The sequence below is a fragment of the Argopecten irradians genome, chromosome 11, assembly GCF_041381155.1.
Source record: "Argopecten irradians isolate NY chromosome 11, Ai_NY, whole genome shotgun sequence".
Taxonomy (NCBI): domain Eukaryota; kingdom Metazoa; phylum Mollusca; class Bivalvia; order Pectinida; family Pectinidae; genus Argopecten; species Argopecten irradians.
The window spans coordinates 14,828,634-14,848,344 of NC_091144.1; the positions used below are offsets into that span (position 1 = coordinate 14,828,634).

The 19,711-nt window shown below is 34.7% G+C and overlaps 1 protein-coding gene and 1 long non-coding RNA gene across 2 annotated transcripts; one reads left to right on the forward strand and one right to left on the reverse strand.

Annotated features, from left to right (window-relative positions):
* Positions 1-72: 72 nt before the first annotated feature.
* On the reverse strand, positions 73-4,325 carry LOC138334820 (uncharacterized). The gene is made up of 2 exons (XR_011210179.1): positions 3,134-4,325; positions 73-2,285 (listed from the first exon to the last, which is right to left on the reverse strand). It is a non-coding gene; the product is annotated as an uncharacterized lncRNA (long non-coding RNA).
* A 5,359-nt stretch (positions 4,326-9,684) lies between these two features.
* On the forward strand, positions 9,685-19,352 carry LOC138334822 (aldo-keto reductase family 1 member B1-like). Its single transcript, XM_069283581.1, has 10 exons — positions 9,685-9,927; positions 11,341-11,508; positions 12,214-12,330; positions 14,865-14,942; positions 15,687-15,806; positions 17,238-17,344; positions 17,736-17,817; positions 18,049-18,132; positions 18,490-18,578; positions 19,015-19,352. The coding sequence occupies exons 1-10, from the start codon at positions 9,856-9,858 to the stop codon at positions 19,055-19,057; spliced, it is 960 nt and encodes a 319-aa protein (XP_069139682.1). The 5' UTR covers positions 9,685-9,855; the 3' UTR covers positions 19,058-19,352.
* The last annotated feature ends 359 nt before the right edge of the window (positions 19,353-19,711 follow it).

Sequence of the window (19,711 nt, forward strand, 5' to 3'; positions counted from 1 at the left end):
CTCTTCTTTCTTTCTTTCTTTCTTTCTTTCTTCTTTCTTTCTTTCTTTCTTCTTTCTCTCTTTCTTTCTTCCTCTTTCTTTCTTTCTTTCTTTCTTCTTTCTTTCTATAAACAGATGTCCCCTCGCAGGGGGGCTTTCATTCATCACACATTGACATTAGAGACTTTCTCTCTTTCTGTCTTTCTTTCTCTTTCTTCTTTCTTTCTTCTTTCTTTCTCTATTTCTTTCTATAAACAGATGTCCCTCGCAGGGGGGCTTTCATTCAACACACATTGACATTAGAGACTTTCTCTCTCTCTTTCTTTCTTTCTCTTCTTTCTTTCCTCTTTCTCTCTCTTTCTGTTTTCTTTCTTGTTTCTTCTTTCTCTTTCTTTCTTTCTTTTTATCTTTCTTACTTTCTTTTCATTTTCTTTCTTTCTTGTTTCTTTCTTCTTTCTTTCACTTTCTCTCTTTCTTATTTTCTTTCTTTCATCATGTATTTAAATACATGCTGCACTTTTATACTTCCTTTCACTCCTTTTTTACATACAATTCAATTCTACAAATTCTGTCTCTACCTGCCGTCCTGGATTTTGATGGCATGTGGTGGAATTGGGAGGTTGAGCGATGCGGGGCGGGACGGGTAATTATTTAAGGATATCACATTTCCTTAAATGGGGCGGGGCAGGGTGGAGCAGGGAATGCAGGTAATTATTTAAGGATATAACATTTCCTTAAGTGGGGTGGGGCAGGGCGGGGCAGATAATTATTTAAGGATATCACATTTCCTTAAGTAGGGCGGGGCGAGGTGGGGTGGGGCGGTTGATTATTTAAGGAAATCACATTTCCTTAAATGGGGCGGGGTGGGGCGGGGCGAGGCGGGGTGGGGCAGATAATTATTTAAGGATATCACATTTCCTTAAATGGGGCGGAGTGGGGCGGGGCGAGGCAGGGTGGGGCATATAATTATTAAAGGATATCACAATACCTTTAGTGGGGTGGGGAGGGGCGGGGCGAGACAGGGGTTGGAAGGGCAAATGGAACATATTTTAAATGACCACCATTTTATTAGCAAACTTTGAACTTCTTCTCAAGTTCTATCAATACAATTAAGCTAAAATAAGTCTGAAATAATCCTGCCATAGTCTCAACCAAGTGTTCTTAAAAACACATTTAGAGTTTCAAGGATGGGCACAAAAGTCACCATTTTAAAAAACTTTTTATTTATATCTTTCCCATGTCACTGGTGCCAAGATTGTCAATGACCATTAATTAGGTTCCATTCAATTTTGGGGCAGTTGCCAGGTTCTGACCTCTGGTCAGCGATATCTTCCCACCCTTTGACACTGGCATGTACATAAATGACCCTGGCTGTTAATAAGACATAAAACTAATCAAATCAATTCTTTACACTGTTTTTGAATACGTCAACTGAGAGTGTACATGTAGAAAGTAGTTGTTAGAATGTTAAAGATAGATACGTGCTGTGTTTGTGCTAGGGTATATGGGCAGGGTAATGTGAGTATTGTTAGGGACAGGGACAAAAAAAAAATAACCTATTGACTACTTTCTGTACACTTCAGTTGAGTCAAAATTATAGCATTGAACACAAGTTGTAATGGGAACCATTGCATACACAATGTATGTACCTCAAATAACACCACAGTTGTATCACTAAATGTGTTCATTGTCCCTCAAAACCTTAAGTACCAATTTTTTGTCTTTTTTTCAGCAACGTACATGTATAAATGTCAACCAATCAGAGGCCTCTGTATATCACCCTGGCGGCCGATCTATCCGAAAGTATAGTCATGCTGTTCGGCATCCCTTTAAACCCCATTTACCAATTTATACCAGAAAAAGGACCCTGGCAGCCATCTTGGAATTTCTATCTCTATAAACCCTTTATGCACACTCCCACGAGTATGCCTGTCAAGTTTCAAGTTTCTGGATAATCACTCAAAACCCTTACAGATAATGTTTACCTCAAACAACCTCATAGTTGTATCACTGCATGTGTTTAAAAAAGAGTGTACAATTTTGGGTGAGGGATTGGGGTTGGGACGATTATAGAGGGGTTACCACATCCTCAAGCAACAACAGTCCATGGACTTTACAAGGATATTACAGTACATTTGATTTTGACATCACATGACGTAATCCTTGTGCCAGGCTGGTGCCCTCCTCACACGGCCAGACCTTCGGACAGACACAGGGGCTGGAGCGGGTAGTGTAGCTGGCTCATCGTCTGCAAGGCTAGGGCTATCCTCTCCTCGACAATCAAACGAAGCAGTGAAGTACACAACCTGCATTTCAGTAAACAAATAAAGGTGCATAATACACAATATTTGGTAGATATTCAAGTGATAATCTGGCCTAAGCAATGAACAGATATGTTTATGTGCACATGGTTACTGATATCACTATATGAATATGTAGACATGAAGGATAGGGAAGGCAAAAAATATAATTTTTATTTATTTGCATATCCCAATGTATAACAATACAGATATTTTGTGATCCCGAGTTTAGAATATCCCTATTCTTCATGTATCCCTACAGTACAGTGTATATGAAAAGGTATCATTTCTATTGTACCTCGATTGGTGTTATTTTTTACAGTACATAAATATTATGACATTTTCTAAGAAAACCATGACTCAAAATAAATTCTCCAAACATGAAAATTTTGTTATGTTTTAAACATGAATCCAACTGATTGCCTACTTTACAATAATATCAGATTGGTGTCAAATAAATCTAATTAAAATACAGATCCTTATAATCACTCCGTTACATAGCAATAGAAAAAATTCACTTCCCAGATTCTGGAAGCAGCAATTTGACTGGACAATTTGACTGGTAACCAGAACGTGACCCCTAATAGGATGTTGCCAGATCCTTATCGAATGGAGTGGTACATGTAATAAGGATATGTACGTATTTTAATCGTATTGGTCTGAAATTGAAATACAGAGAAAACTGTATATGTAAATTTACATGTATGTACCCAGCCTGACCACATGTATGCTTTAAGATAACACCATTATCTGTCTAGAAGTCTTTCGAGCTACAATATTACAGTTACCAGAGAACTACTTTCACAGTAGAGAATATTGTATTCTACACTTAGCGTTAAAATGTAACATCTTACCACGGCCTCCGACAGAGACAGACGTTGGCTAACCGCAACAGCAAGCGAAGTTGCTGCTCGGCTCACCAGGCTAAGGCCACGGAAGGACACAGCCTACAAGAACAAGAGCAACAGAAGTTCAGTAATCAAATAAACAACACACAATATTCTGCAATTATTTAAGTAAGAACCTGGTCGAACGAATTGATCAAGTATGTTCATGTGGATAAGATTAATTGATATCAGTAAAAGAAGACTAAGTGAATAGAGAAATTGGGAATTATCTACCTTAGGGTCATATTTTAAATGTTTACATTATTATGAATTATATTTTGTGATCCAGAGGGTAGAATATCACTATCATTCATATACACAGTAGCTCGAAATACTCTGGCCCTGGCACCAGACTTAAACATTATGACAGATAGATGTCTGGTTTAGGGCCAGAGCGCACTGCTATATCAAAACGTGGAATAAGGCGATACTGTTTGGTATCGGGCCAAGGTCATCTCCAATTCAGAATGACCACCGAGAAGCACCACTATAACCTTAGTCTATTCAACAAATGAATAATTTATATTTACCTAAATATAGTTATTCGTCAAGATTAAAGGCGATTGGCATACTTTCAGAAAATGGTAACGGCAATGAGAGAAATTTAAAGTTTTGGAAAAGAAACTTAACTGTGTTGACACAAAAGAATGTGCATGTGTTATAAAATGGATGACTATGAGTAGATAAATTATTCATTTGTTAAAAAGACCAAGGTAAGTGGCGACTCTTCGTGGTAACATTTTGTAAGCAGTCTGAATCGGAGATGACCTGGCCGTTACCAAACGGGTGTCATAAAGTCTAAGTCTGGTGTCAGGGCTAGAGTATCTCAGGCTAATACACAGATGAAAAAGTCATATAATTCTTCCTTTCCATATATGAAAAGGTAATTTTCTCTTATATCTGGCTCAACAGTACAGACACTGACATGTTATTTTCATTTTTCTCCAAGATAACCATGTGTGTGTGTATATGTAATACAGTATACATATATTAAAATGACAAAAATATATACTGTAGAGAGCCAAACGCTTGTGGTCTGACATTTATGACCGCTAAAGATGATCAATATGCATGGCACAATTTCTGGGGAAGTGATAAAAAAATTGTACACTTTCCATCATATACAAAGCTGATTGATGACAGAGACTGGTATCCTTGTTATATGATTATATGCATCAATATTTAAATATCTCTATTTAATTAAAGAAATCTCTATTTAAATAAAGATATCCCTATTTTAAATAAAGGGTTATCACTTTCAAATCCTTGTCCAATTGAAAATAGAATTTTGAATAAAAATCAAAATAATATGAAAATATAGATATCTTCAATTGAGTTAGAGAATATTTGAAATACAGGTATCTCTATTTCAATTTAAGACATCTGTATTCGAGTCATTCTCAGAAAAGTTCCAAATTGCTGTCTTCTCTATATATTGTCTTTTTAGAAATATTTTGATAGGAAAAGGTTTGTATATGAGGCTTAAAACTGACTTTACCAAGTTAAAAAGCGTGAATTTGAAATTTAAGAAAAACAATGAATTCTTTTTTTTTTCAAAAATTGCTTCTGAGACATTCCCCAGTTATGACAGTGTCGTATCCAAGGAAGTGGCAGCCATTTTTCTTTTTGCTCTGCTGAGATACATTCACTGACCAACCCCCTATATAAAGCACAGAACTTGATACATGTGCGTCATATTCCAAACAATTAGCTTGTCTCGGATACACATGCAATGATACGTTCTATTTAAAGGAACTACTAGGTTAGTTCAAATTAAGATGTTACAGTTTATACTATGATGAAGAGTAAAAATTAAAAATCTTTAAAAATTGAAGAAAACTTCTGTGGTGTTACTGTCCTTGGTGTTACTTGTACCAAATAGTAATAAAATAGTAACAGCACTGACAAAGTTTGGTAATACCACAGAAATAAAAGAGTCACACAAGAAGAAATTTAACACACATTTTCATTTGATTGTTATAATATTTGATGTATATATCTTCTGTTTTGTATATCACTATGGTCTCCAATTCACGTGATCTAACTCTCGGCTCTTACTGCTCTTCCTGCTCTTGACTCTTGCTACTGCTCTAGCTCGCAACGCCACACTAAAATTTACATATATATAAGTTCATGGTGACCCCAGAGAAGTCAACCCCTAAGGCCACCTACTGAAAACCACAGGCTTGACCCCAGAATTGACAAAACTGTTTTTTTCTTATTAAACCTTTAAATTGCCAATTCTCTGACAAACCAATGCATGATGATTTTAACAATCTATAAACAGATCATCCCTAATTAACACATTAACTAGATATAACCATACAATTTTTTTATGACATTTTGTTTTGAAACACCTCATATCTACTTAAGTTTACACTTTAATTAATTTTACATACCTCAAATGACTTAGATTAAACTTTAATACAGTGACCTCAAATAGCTAACGCATTATTTAAGGATAAATAAAACATCTTCATAAACTGCATTTACTCACAAGTAAATACCATTTATCTTAAACATTTATTAAATTACCAAAATAAAGAGTCAAAAAATTATACACAAGAACGAAATTTTAACACACATTTTATGCATGGTTGATTGTTTATTGAATATTTGTTACCAAAAAGTGTATATAAAAGAGTCTTAACACACATTTTTCATTTATGTGATAAAATACATATTTCAAAAAAATAATCACATGAATCACAAATACAATCGGCAACAGTACCACCATATTTAGTCTTGATAACAGTATGGAAAAACATAGTAACACCACAGACAAGGACAAAGAAATACTGATTTTTTACTCCTTTTGTAACATTAGATATATTTCAAACTCTTTGTAATCATAGTATTTTCTCTATCTAGTCCATTTTTAATCTCTAATGAATATCATTATGATGATCAAGATAATGCAAACCATTCAAAACTTTTCAATCGGTTAACACCATGGACAAATGTCTGTTGTGTTACCTTTCTCAGCGGTTTACAATCAATGTCCACAGTATTACTAGGACAAAAATATTGCAAAATAATAAGTTCAAGATGATAACAAACACAAGAGGCCCAAGGGCCTTAACGGTCACCTGACTTCAAATTGGCAAAAGTCATGGTGCCATCTTCGATTTGGGATCAACCAGAGACATAACAACACTTTGTCAAGATCATATCACGATCACTTCAGGCAAGTTTCAGCCAAATTGCACCGGTTTAACTTGAAAAAGTTCAAAATCTGTTTTCAAGATGGCGGCTGTGCCAGCCATCTTGGAATTTGGATTGACCCGAAAAATAAGAACACTTGGTTGGGACTATGTCAGGATCACTTCATGCAAGTTTCAGCTAAATTGGCATATTGCACTAGTAGAACTTGAGAAGTTCAAAATGTGTATTCAAGATGGCGGCTGTGGCGGCCATCTTGGAATTTGGTAGAAAAAATTCAAATTATTGAAAGACAAAAATAAAATCTTTGTCTCAAAAGAATTATGTTTTAGAATCATTTTATGTAATAAGTACCTGTATGCTATAACAGTACAAGTCTGTTGACTGCTCTGATATATATTGTCAACTGATTATGGAGTATGTATATTAAAGTAATATAATTTATCATGAGCTATTACTTTGACGAATTAGTTTAAAATGAATTGAACAGTTATTAATTACATTAACAGACTTTAAAACAGGATATTATGGTATTTAAAGGGACAATTCGTTTTAAGACTTCATTAAAAACTTGCACATATTTCGGAAACAAACAGTTCTAATGGAAATTAGATTAGTTGGTTTTACTGTGATATGTCAGAAAAGCCCACTGCAGTCAAATGTATGTGAAATGTTCAATCGCCCATTAGAAAAGCCTTGTATGACCTAAATGGTGACTGTGTTAAAGCATTTGGGATTTGGATTGACCCGAAAAGAAGTTAAGAACACTTTTGGGAATGTCAAAACTACTCAAATTAAAAATTGTTTTTCAAGATGTAAAGAATTATGAATTCTTAGAATCATGTTTTATATAATAGGTACCTGTATGCTATAAAAGTACAAGTATGTTGACTGGTGAGATATATTTGTCAACTGATTACGGAGTATGCATATTAAAATTTATTAATAAATCATGAGCTATTATTTTTGACTAATTAGTTTAAAATGAAATGAACAGTTATTAATTACATTAATAGATTTTAAAACAGGATATTATGGTATTTAAGTATGGTAACACTATGGACATTTGACCTTGACATGTGATCTAAATATATATATATGTTTCTGTCATAATTGGGAGCTTATCAATAATTACCAATGTTGTTTTTGATATCTACAATGATCTTTCTCTAAGTTTCTGAATTAAAGTTATCCATTTATGGAGGCGAGTTTTTCAGTTTTCTTTATGTTGGATTTGGAACATTTCTGATAATGACTCATTTTCACATGCTCAATGCGAAGATTAATATTGAAACACAAAGCAACAAGATCTAATTGTGACGGGTGCTGTCACAAAAAGTTCCTCCAATCTCCACAGAGCCTAATTTGACAAGTAAGAGTGACCTCCCCTGAATGATGATGTGAAATTGTTTTACCGATAAATACATTTTAGCCCTTCATCCAAATATGGTTGAAACCCATTCAAGGATTAATATAAGGAGGAGTCAGATTTTAAAGCCATTTCAGCAAAGCTCCCATTTTGGACCTCGGTCATACTATCCCCATGGGTCTTACCTCGGTCCTTTATAAAATATGATTGTCCTTACCTAAAGTTCCCCCTTCTGAATCAATTAAAACCACTATAGACCAATTTTCATTGAGATCGGAGACTGAAACCTTAAAACAGGAAGTGGGCCAGCGGCCATCTTGGAATACCAAAATCTTTACGAAAATGTTTGCATGTTGTTCGGCATCAATTAAAACCCCTATAGACCAATTTTCATTGAGATCGGAGACTGAAACCTTAAAACAGGAAGTGGGCCAGCGACCATCTCGGAATACCAAAATCTTTACGAAAATGTTTGCATATTGTTCGGCATCAATTAAAACCCCTATAGACCAATTTTCATTGAGATCGGAGACTGAAACCTTAAAACAGGAAGTGGGCCAGCGACCATCTCGGAATACCAAAATCTTTACGAAAATGTTTGCATGTTGTTCAGCATCAATTAAAACCACTATAGACCAATTTTCATTGAGATCGGAGACTGAAACCTTAAAACAGGAAGTGGGCCAGCGGCCATCTTGGAATACCAAAATCTTTACGAAAATGTTTGCATGTTGTTCGGCATCAATTAAAACCCCTATAGACCAATTTTCATTGAGATCGGAGACTGAAACCTTAAAACAGGAAGTGGGCCAGCGGCCATCTTGGAATACCAAAATCTTTACGAAAATGTTTGCATGTTGTTCGGCATCAATTAAAACCCCTATAGACCAATTTTTATTGAGATCGGAGACTGAAACCTTAAAACAGAGAAGTGAGCCAGCTAAAATTAAGAAAATTTGCCCTTTTGGGGCCCCACCCCTCAGTTCCTAGGGTTCAGACCAGACTCATTTATATAAAATATAATTGTGTTTCCCCAATGATGCTTCACACCAAATATGGATAAAATTCATCCAAGGATGGAGGAGGAGTAGGACTTTAAAGCTAAAATTAAGAAAATTTCCCCATTTGGGGCCCCACCCCTCAGCCCCTAGGGGTCGGACCAGGCTCATTTGTAATATGATTGTCCTTCCCCAATGATGTTTCACAACAAATATGGATGAAATCCATCCAAGGATGAAGGAGGAGAAGAATTTTAAAGCTAAAATTAAGAAAATTTCCCCATTTGGGGCCCCACCTCTCAGCCCCTAGGGGTTGGACCAGGCTCATTTATATCAAATATGATTGTCCGTCCCCAATGATGTTTCACATCAAATATGGATGAAATCCATCCAAGGATGAAGGAGGAGTAGGATTTTAAAGCTAAAATTAAGAAAATTTGCCCATTTGGGGCCCCACCCCTCAGCCCCTAGGGGTTGGACCACGCTCATTTACATCAAATATGATTATCCTTCCCCAATAATGTTTTACACTAAATATAGATGAAATCCATCCAAGGATGAAGGAGGAGTAGGATTTTAAAGCTAAAATTAAGAAAATTTGCCCTTTGGGGGCCCCACCCCTCAGCCCCTAGGGGTTGGACCACGCTCATTTATATAAAATATGATTGTCCGTCCCAAATAATGTTTCACACCAAATATGGATGAAATCCATCCAAGGATAAAGAAGTAGGATTTTAAAGCTAAAATTAAGAAAATTTGCCTTTTTGGGGCCCTACCCCTCAGCCCCTATTGGTCGGACCAGGCTCATTCATATAAAATATGATTGTCCATCCCAAATGATGTTTCACACCAAATATGGATGAAATCCATCCAAGGATGAAGGAGGAGTAGGTTTTTAAAGCTAAAATTAAGAAAATTTGCCCTTTTGAGGCCCCACCATTCAGCCCCTAGGGGTCGGACTTTCATCGTTAGGTTTCAAATTGATGGCATTTCAATCTCTATTCCATGTTCGTATATGATTTCAATAGGTATCACTATCGATCTGATACTCAGCTAAGACTAGTTTGTGTCGTGTAGTACGTGAGGTCATCCATACAAACACTTAGCGGGACGACATCTTGTCCATCGATCTACATACTACTACCTACTGCCAAGTCACCATGTCGGCTTTCCCGGAGCAAACCTTTGCCAGCGGCTACAAAATACCGTGTGTGGGGCTCGGAACCTGGAAGGTTGGTGGTACGATAACAAACTCATCTATGAGACAAATTTTAATTATTTTAACGTATTTGGTTATTCAGCTTCCCTACGAACATTTATTGGCAATGATATATAGTTCAGCGGTTTACAACATGTCTCAATCCTTAATTAGCTCATTTACATTACACTGTTTCCTTAAGTCTCAAAGTTGAGAGAATATATCTCAAAGAGGAAAATTTATCGTTGGACTTTTTATTTTTATATAAATCCCTTATCCTTACTTGAATATTTTGTAATGAATAATCTATCGTCACATTTACCAATACATACATTTACTGATAAAGCCTGTGACTTGGTTCAAATATACATTGATAATTTGTCGTGTAATATGTTTTTTTATGAATGCTCTACAAACTACACATCGATGATCCTCATGAATTTATCTTTACTTAATTTTGTTCAAATATGTACAGTTTCGACAAAAGTGCATATTAGAAATAAATATAAAAAGAACACGTAAATGTGTATGTCTGAAAAGAACATATGTGCCTGTACGTACCCGGATGATCACCAGGTATATCCCAACGGCACCACGGGGAAATTTAGAACATGTTTAGATTTATTCAATGTTTCACAATGTTCATCCTTATAAAACTTATTGTTCTTTCCAAAAAACACAATACTTCAGTAGAACTAAATACTCATTTCTGACGACTTTAAACATGTAAGCAAAAAATACAAAAGAGCGAAGTACATAAGTATCACTAGATAGAGAATATCCCTCAGTTGCATCTCTATCGAGCCCGTGTACCTGCTTCGCTCTCACATGTGTACAGTGCATTGTATGGTCTCATTTAAAACTGCTTGTTCGCTTAATACTTACAATGTACTTGTTCCCTAGTAATTCACTTTCCATGCTTAACTCTCCAATTGTTTTCATAAGACCAATCTCTGATAATAGTTTTTAAAAGATTTAAAGATTTTAAGTAGGATTTCAATTACATGTAATATTTAAAGGGACTCATTTATGAAAACGACGAAAATAAGATGACAATACATGTACATTAGCGTCGTCTGTCAATATCTATCAGTCGACAAACATACCTTGGGTCAAAGGTTATGCAAAGCGGTCCTCATATGTGATGTTAACCACGTAGATTATGGCACCAAGAGATGATGACAACGGAATCTCTTGGTATTCCCCAATCTTGCTACAATCCTGAATAACTACGACATTTTTGATTAAGAAATATCGCCATAAGGATATCAACCCTATCAGTTGACGAAATGTGGTAATTTTTACGAGTAGTTATATTACGAAAACGTAAGGGGACTTTAGGTAAAGGAAATATCCGCACAAATAAAAAAGACGAATTTCTATTTTGATGTCTTTTGAAACGCATGCATTACTTTAACACCGTATGTCATGTATTATTATATTCCAGTCAAAGCCTGGGGAGGTTGGAGCAGCAGTGAAATCTGCAATAAGAATCGGATATCGCCATCTTGATTGTGCACTAGTGTATGGGAATGAAAAGGAGATTGGACAGGCAATCAAGGAATGTATCGATGAAGGACTTGTCAAACGTGAGGACCTTTTTATCACAACAAAGGTATGTATTAATGAAGGACTGAACAAAGGTAAGGAACCATTCGTTACAACAAATGTGTGTATAAATGGCGTACTTGTCAAGCCTCGGGGCCTTTTTTATCACAACAAAGATAGGCGTTAAGAGCTTCATCAAATTTTAAGTCTAAATTATGTAAGCTCACCTTGTATCTCTCATATCTTATCTGTATGCTGCCTATCTTATGTTGGCTGTACATTCAATCATTATTTTTCTCGATTGTCGAAGTTTAACATTGTTTTTATCAGCTACCTATCTATAACATAACCGCATTCAGCAACATCTGGTAATATGTTTTGCTATGTATGGGAAACAAATATAATCCAAACAAATGTTTTGTTTTTATTACTGTCACTATGACGTTTCCGTTCTTTGTTTATTCAATAATTGCAATAAAACAGAAAAATGGCAAATCAAAATACATTACGTATGATAATTTTATCAGTATCAATACATCTGCACATATTTTTTTCTATCAATTGATGCAATTTTTATTCAGGTGTCACACGTTTTTAAACATGCATATAATTTTCTAATGTCCAGCCTTGCAAATATAAACCAATGTCCTCTCATAAAGGGAGGGGTTATGCTGCATTCAACACACATGATATAGATTTGCATGAGATAGATACGAATTGAAATAAAACAAAATCTTGCTAGCGTGTGAGGAATATTTCTATACCATTCCAGCTATGGAACACCTACCACAGAGCGGCCCGAGTGGCGGAGGGGTGTCAGGAGTCGTTAGATAACCTAGGTCTCGATTATATCGATCTGTACCTCATACACTGGCCATTACCTCTGAGGGTAAGTAATCGTTATCTAGTATTTATTGAGAGTAAGGTGAGGATAAGATAAAGGCCCACTACCTTTCCAAACCACAAATTAAAATTTTCTTAAAATCAACAACAACATAATAAAATGTATATCAGTGGTCTTAGATGACGTTACAACCTCAAACAAATGCAAAATTCCCTACGTTATCTATGCTAATTTCGCTGTATTACCGTCTCGTACAGTAATAGTCAACCAAGTATTAGCTTCCCAAAAAGCTAAGTAGGCTACGCGGAAGCTTTACCTTTTGATTGGACAGAGTATAGAAATTAAATAATGATATGATGATATTGTTTTACAATTTTAATTGTTCTGTTGAAAGCCATTTTATAATTTGTGGGCTTGGGTTAGTGCAAGGTTGCCAGGTCTAGTACAGACGAACAGTTTTATAATACTTTTGCTACTAGCGAAACGAAACAAAGAGGGTTGTATGCAGAGATTGCTAAGCTCAGAGAAAAGGCAAAGAAAATAATGAACTTAATCTCATATTTTTTTCTGTTTCTCTCTATGTTCCGTTTTTATTCCGCTTTTAGTATGTACTGTCATTCCGCATATTAGTATGTCCCGTGTCCCGTTATTTAGCATCTACGCATTGTGTGATTATTATTGTTAGACGATGGTGATCTAACATTAAATTAAATAAGAAATATAAGAGTAATGTTTCGAACATGGGATACTACTACAGATATATTTGTTCCATCTGTAAATGGAACCATATTTCATTTAAAATGCCCGGTTAATTTCTAGAAAATCCTTATTCAGAATACTTTTACCACTAATGCTTATTCTACATTTAAATCTGAACGGACACCGATGCTATGTGACCATGCTTTATCAGGAATATGGCGTCCGAATTCGGACAGATTCAAGTCCGTTTCCGTAATTCGTTTTAATATTACTTTAAAAAGAGATGCTTATGAAACTAAATGTATTCACTGCAACAGTATATTTATCATGATATTTCATTGGAAATTATTAAAATGTCTGATAACTTGCTAGAAAATCCGCCAGACTATAACAGCCATTCGTTTTCAAGATAGATATACCATGAATGCTTGTTCTACACTAAAAGCTCGCTAGATGCAAACCCTGCGTGATCACGATTTATCAGGAAGATGGCGCCCAAAGCCCGGACATATTCAAGTCTGTTTCCGTCATTCGTTTTAATACTACTTCAACAGGCAGAGCTTGTAACACGCCGAACATCCTCTGATTCAAGCGTTCTTGCTACATGGCTATCCTGCAAGATGGCGTGATTTGCATACGATTCTAACTGCTACGTCTCATACAGTAATAGTCATCTAACGCGCGGTGATTAGGGCGACGGCGGGAACATAAGACGACCCGCGTTATAAAAATTAACATTTAAGTTGTGTTAATTAAATTATTAAGTAGGTGGTGATACGCGTAGTATTTATGGTAATTTAATAAATTTTGTGACTCAACAAAATTATCAATCTCGTTTTGCATTCCTTTTTGAAAAATTGAAAACCGTTCGGAGAGGTAGTGGGCATTTAACTGTCATTCTCAAGTATATATTTATTATATTATATCATTGTTAATGTTTATCAGTGATGACTTTTCTTATTTATTAGTTTTATTGCGTGACTAAACTGGGTAGAACATCGGCAACTAGGTAGATTAATCAATAGAACAACTATCTTTTTTCTTCGAGCCCCGGTCGAGTCGACATATTTTCTCCTCTGCTGTTGCAACTCTACTGATAGGAATGAATAATGATTTACAGATAATCATATGACTATGTATTAATCTGTTTGCATATCCTAACAATTATGCGATGTAACATCTGTTGACTATTGATTGAACTCGTGTTAAACGGCGATCGTCACAAAATAAAAATACATAACAGATTCAATATACTGATTGTGGAATTTTGAAAAAAAATTGTCGTTAAATGAAACGATTGCGAAATGGGCGATTAGGTGTATATTTAATTCACCTTGTTTTTGATGGTATATAACGGATATGATGTTTTTCAAACATTCATTCCAAACAATGGCATGGCAGGTAAACAGAGACTTTCAGTTGATGCGTTTAGCTGCCAAATTGTACAAATACCTCACTAGGTAATTGCGACCTATTTGTTTCAATTTTCGCAAATGAGTTTTACAAAGCCAAACTTTCAAGAAACATATTTTCGAAGGAACGCTGATATTTGAGAAATAACAAAATGTAATTGTCTAGCCTCCGACTTTTAGTCACTGGATTTACCATAGGTAATAATGATTGTCACACAATATACTGAAGGTAGTTAGTCCCCAGCGAAACAAGTTTTTCACAGAGCAACGGCAGACTAGGCCACAGCGACATATTCTCTCTAGCATGTTTTTTTAATGCATGCACCAATTAGGATTGGTTAATATACAGAAGAAATAATAATAACAATTCAATAATTCTCTTTTTAAAAATTCGTATTTATTATCCAGGTGGGTTTGTAGACAGTGTTTTACAGACAATGTAGGACTCTTGCTTTCTTTTAATTTTAGGAAAACGCTGGACTGTTTCCTTTGACTGAAGACGGGCTAACCGATGTTATAGACATCGACTTCACTGAAACATGGACGGTGAGTAACTAGGGATGATGCTCGTGGATTAAGTAAGAAACTTGTTTTAACTTACTAGTATTGAAAAGTTTGACTAATTCATGATGAGTAGGAAGAGGTGATTTCATCTATATTAATGGCCTTGATATCAAATTAAAGTTTCATGCATCAAAAATACCATTCCGTGGATTCGTATTGCTGATAAATCAGATTATACCTACTGTCGTTGAGGTACACGTAGTATCAATGAGGACTTTTGGAAATATATATTTGGATATCAAGTTACAGTTGGTTTGGTCTCGTTATCGCTCCATACTTTTGTTGATTATTTATCTAGTTGCATCTATTTTAATTTCACTTCATTTTCTTTGCGATAAAGCCGATCAGTATGAATTACCATTTTAAAAAGAAGAAAAAAAAGGAAAATAAATGATATCAGAGTCGAATCACATGAAAGCATGACATTTATTATTAGGTAGTAATTAACAAAATTATTTCTAATGAGTATCTTTTGTCATTAGTAAGAAATGAATTCCTCAGTTGTATTCCGATTTTGCATAATACAAAGTTATCTCGGTTTGGGTGAGTATCTATCGTAACGTTATTACTTTCTGAGCACAAATTACGTCGTTTTATCTGAAATATGACGTTACGTTCACAAATGCATGATGTAACAATACAAAAGTGTACCGGAAAGGATAGATAACTCTGTAATACGCAAAAAGAAATACTGTGTATAACATTATATCTCTTTTTTTGTGACAGGCTATGCAGGACCTGGTCGACCAGGGACTATGTAGGTCTATAGGCGTATCAAACTTCAACTCTAAACAAATACAAAGACTGATAGATCTGGGTCTGAAACATCCCATCTCCTGTAACCAGGTATGTGCGAATAAATGAACTTCGTTCAACTTCAATTCTTATCCTTAATTTGATTCAAACATATTGAGGTTTGTACAGACATAATTAAAAAAATCTTTTTTTTCATATTTTGAAGTGAACTATAAGGTTTAAAGTTATATGTGCCGTATTTTTCATAGTCACGAATCAAGAAGGGCTTTTAATATGTTATTCCACTCCAAAAGTTACCAACATTTTGAGAATTACAATACTTTCAATGTATAGGTTTTAATTTTACAAGTACAAAAGAGAGCTGAAAATGATTTTTGGCAGTACTGCCAAAAATCATTATATTAACATCTTCAGTGTAGTGAAAGGAGTTCATACGGTCAGACCATGACGCTTAATTGTTGTCCACAATTTCATTGCACATTTTTGCAGTATATTAGTAATTGCAAAGTGATTTCTAAACGTGTATAAGGCATAAAAAAAAAAATTTCACAGTGCATAACCTATATGTTCCAACTAACGTTTATAATGCATTATATATGTTTGTCTGTCCATTTGATTGATTTTCACAGCTTTATTCATTAAAACTTATGGTTTTGAATAGATAATTGAGGAAAAAATAAAATGTCCAAATTTTCGGCCAGTTACGGCACATATAACTTTAAACATTGGTTACATCATTCGGTGTGAAACTTACATTTGGTTTATTTTACACTAGCATGTCCAGTTGTTCGCGTTAGGTCACCATGATATATATGCTAAAGTAGAACACCAAATGTATGTTATATACCAATGCATGTCAAACATATGACACCCAATGCTTAGATTTACATTTAAAGTATAATTTATAATTTAAAAAAGAAAATGGATAAGAAATAAAGCATGAAAACAAAACTTGAACCTCTGTATAGAGAAAAATATCAGTGGATTGAACAGCCAAAGATTTAGCGGAATATACTGCGTGGCACTGACTTCCGGTCTGTTTTCCGACTAAACAATAGAAGTAGATGAAATAGTCCTATCGATAAACCATATATACAAAGATAAATGCAACACTTCAATCCGTTTCAAATGTTAATTTCATATTAATAAGGCACGAGGGGCACGAAGGGAAAGAAGTGCGAAGCACTTCTAAGGTAACAGATACACGAAAATATAAGAAATAACACAATCTTCAAAATTCAATCCTACACTCTGATAGCTTGAACAGTTTGCAGCGCCATTTTTTCATACATATCGGGAGGTTATGCATTGCTCCGGTACTACTCTCCCCAGTAAATATATATTTAACTAATGCAAATGCATAACAGGGGTATAATGGTTTAATTTGAATTTCCTGTTGAAATTGTACTTAGTTGATGATTATTGGAAGATAACATACATTGGGCTTAGTAGCAACATTTAGGTACTGTGTAGTGGTAATGTAGATAAATTATTTTGCATGTTTGTGTACTGTATTTTCAGGTCGAAATATCACCTTACATTTCCAACGAAAAGTTACTTCAATTCTGTAAATCTAAAGATATCACGGTTGTTGCTTATTCCCCTCTGGGGTCAGCTGATCGGCCATGGTAAACACTTTTTTGTTTGTTTTTGTTTCTTTCTTTTGTATATTAGGTATTGAGTTATTCACAATATTAATTCAGCAGTCCACAATAAATGTATGCACAAATCTAGTGACCATTGACAAATATAGCTAATACTGATTCCATATAGCTGTTTTTTCTGCCTGTCAAAAATTGAGACTAAAGAGAGAGAGATAAACTACAACTTGTTAGATTTTTGTGATTTAGCTACATTATATATATATGTTAATCTGATTATTTTGTTACTCAAATATGCGTGTAAAGCGTAAGGGGCCATAACTCAAATTGTAGATTGTCATCGAGCTCAAATAATTCTTGTATATAGATTTAACCATGTATATCAATTGATGACATTATACTTAATTATTTTATTAAGGGCTAAACCAGACGACCCCGTGCTACTAGAAGAGCCAGCAATACTGAAAATAGCAGCTCGACATAAGAAATCAGCGGGACAGGTCTGGGTCAATACGATAACTCATATAAACATCACATTAATTAGGATAATTTTGTCTAATAACATGTCAATGCCTCTCGTTAATAGTTTGCATTATCCTCGCCAAATTTACCGGATTTATAAAGATTTGTTTGCTTTATTTAAAGTAGTATAATGCTGAAACATTCAGATTAGTGTGAAAACAGAATGTGTGTTTTAAACGTTGTTCTAATGACCGTTATAACCATTCCAGGTTATACTGCGATGGGGCGTACAACGAGGATATATTGTCATACCAAAGAGCGTTTCCGAAGCAAGACAAAAACAAAACTTCGAAGTATGGGTTCCATAAAGCAACAGGAAAGCCCCGAAACAAATAAAGAGTTTATAGTAGTTATCCAAAAATAATAAATGAATTGAATTGAGTAGTTGTGCAAATTGATATGGCTTTGCCCTTTTTTTACTTTTATTATGTGAAAGATAACTGTATAATGTTTAATACTTAGAAATAACATCCTTATTGATAATGTAAATAAGATAAGATATGATGTACTCTCTCCCCTCTTTTGGCTTCAATACAATGAAATACAAATTATAGTTAGACAATCTACCTACCAAAATCCCGTATAGAAATGGCTAATTATAAACTCACATTTCCTGTGGAAGCATTACCTACATATTGTGCTTTTTTTAGATTTTTGATTTTACGTTGGATGACGAGGAAATGAACGTGATACACGGAATGAACAGGAACTTCCGCGTTTGTGTCTGGAACAGAGCTGGGTAAGGCACATTACAAGATATTAACAGTAACATTCCAGATATAACTGATGGTATTAAACACGTGCCTGTCATTGTTAAATCAGGAATAGCATTCTTATGATACATGCTGTTCTGTGTGTTTACCCTAAACAAACTATTTTTGTTCTGATATCCAGACTTAATTGTCCCTTTAAAGAATAAATATAATGATATTCCGGGGGAGCATGTTGGTACTAATTCTTCGGAGAAACTTTGACAATGTGACGTCACAATAACTATGTCGATTCGATGTTTTAGTAATGGGAACATCGAGCGAGTCGATATTCTAAATATCGACATTCATTTGATCATGTATTATCCAACGAGATCACCGGGGAATCTCAGCATATTCTAAAACCGCCAATTTTAGTTTTAAAAATGAAGACTTAATTATACAATACATTTGTATGTGTTTCAGAGCCTATCACAGCCCATACTATCCATTCCATGAAGAGTTTTAGGATATCACGCTTACCAGTGACTCATTTATTCGTTGTCTATACAGTGTGACTATGTTGATCTATTTAGATTTGATAATCAGAAAATTATATTGAAAAAAGTGAAATGTTTTCTTTTTCAAATTGTGCTAATGAATCATTTCATTGAATCAATGCATCTACATTTCGATAGAGATGCTCATCAGAGGTATTGTATAATGAAAACATTTGAAACCATATTATTCAGAGTAACCAATCAAAAGAAATTGTTTTGTATATTGTGTAATGTATTATTTTTTTCTAATCCATTAAAACTACACCTTATATGAAATTAAGATGTTCTTTCCTGCTTTTATGATTTTGCATATGATGCACCACTTTCATTACTGCTTATGACTACCAATAATACATGGTTATGAAGTAGAGGAAATCATAATATATATTTGTTTATAGATATATTTTCACAACAACGATAATCATTAAACATAAAATTATCTTACAATTTCCGGATTCGTCACAGGGGCAAAAAAATAAAATATTTAAATACTTTTTGTGGAAGTCTGGAAGGCCTAGATACCTAATATTAGACAGGTAGCATGCTGACATATAAATGACTGCTATGATAATTAACATGACTACCAAGTTGGTAAATACCTATGACCTTGACCTTCATTCAAA

Bases quoted from the DNA above. Each gene is read 5' to 3' on its own strand.
- LOC138334822 (XM_069283581.1), top strand. From the start codon at position 9,856: ATGTCGGCTTTCCCGGAGCAAACCTTTGCCAGCGGCTACAAAATACCG. The intron at 15,807-17,237 runs GTATGTGCGAAT...CTGTATTTTCAG, and splicing joins ATCCCATCTCCTGTAACCAG to GTCGAAATATCACCTTACAT. The intron at 17,345-17,735 runs GTAAACACTTTT...TATTTTATTAAG, and splicing joins GGGTCAGCTGATCGGCCATG to GGCTAAACCAGACGACCCCG.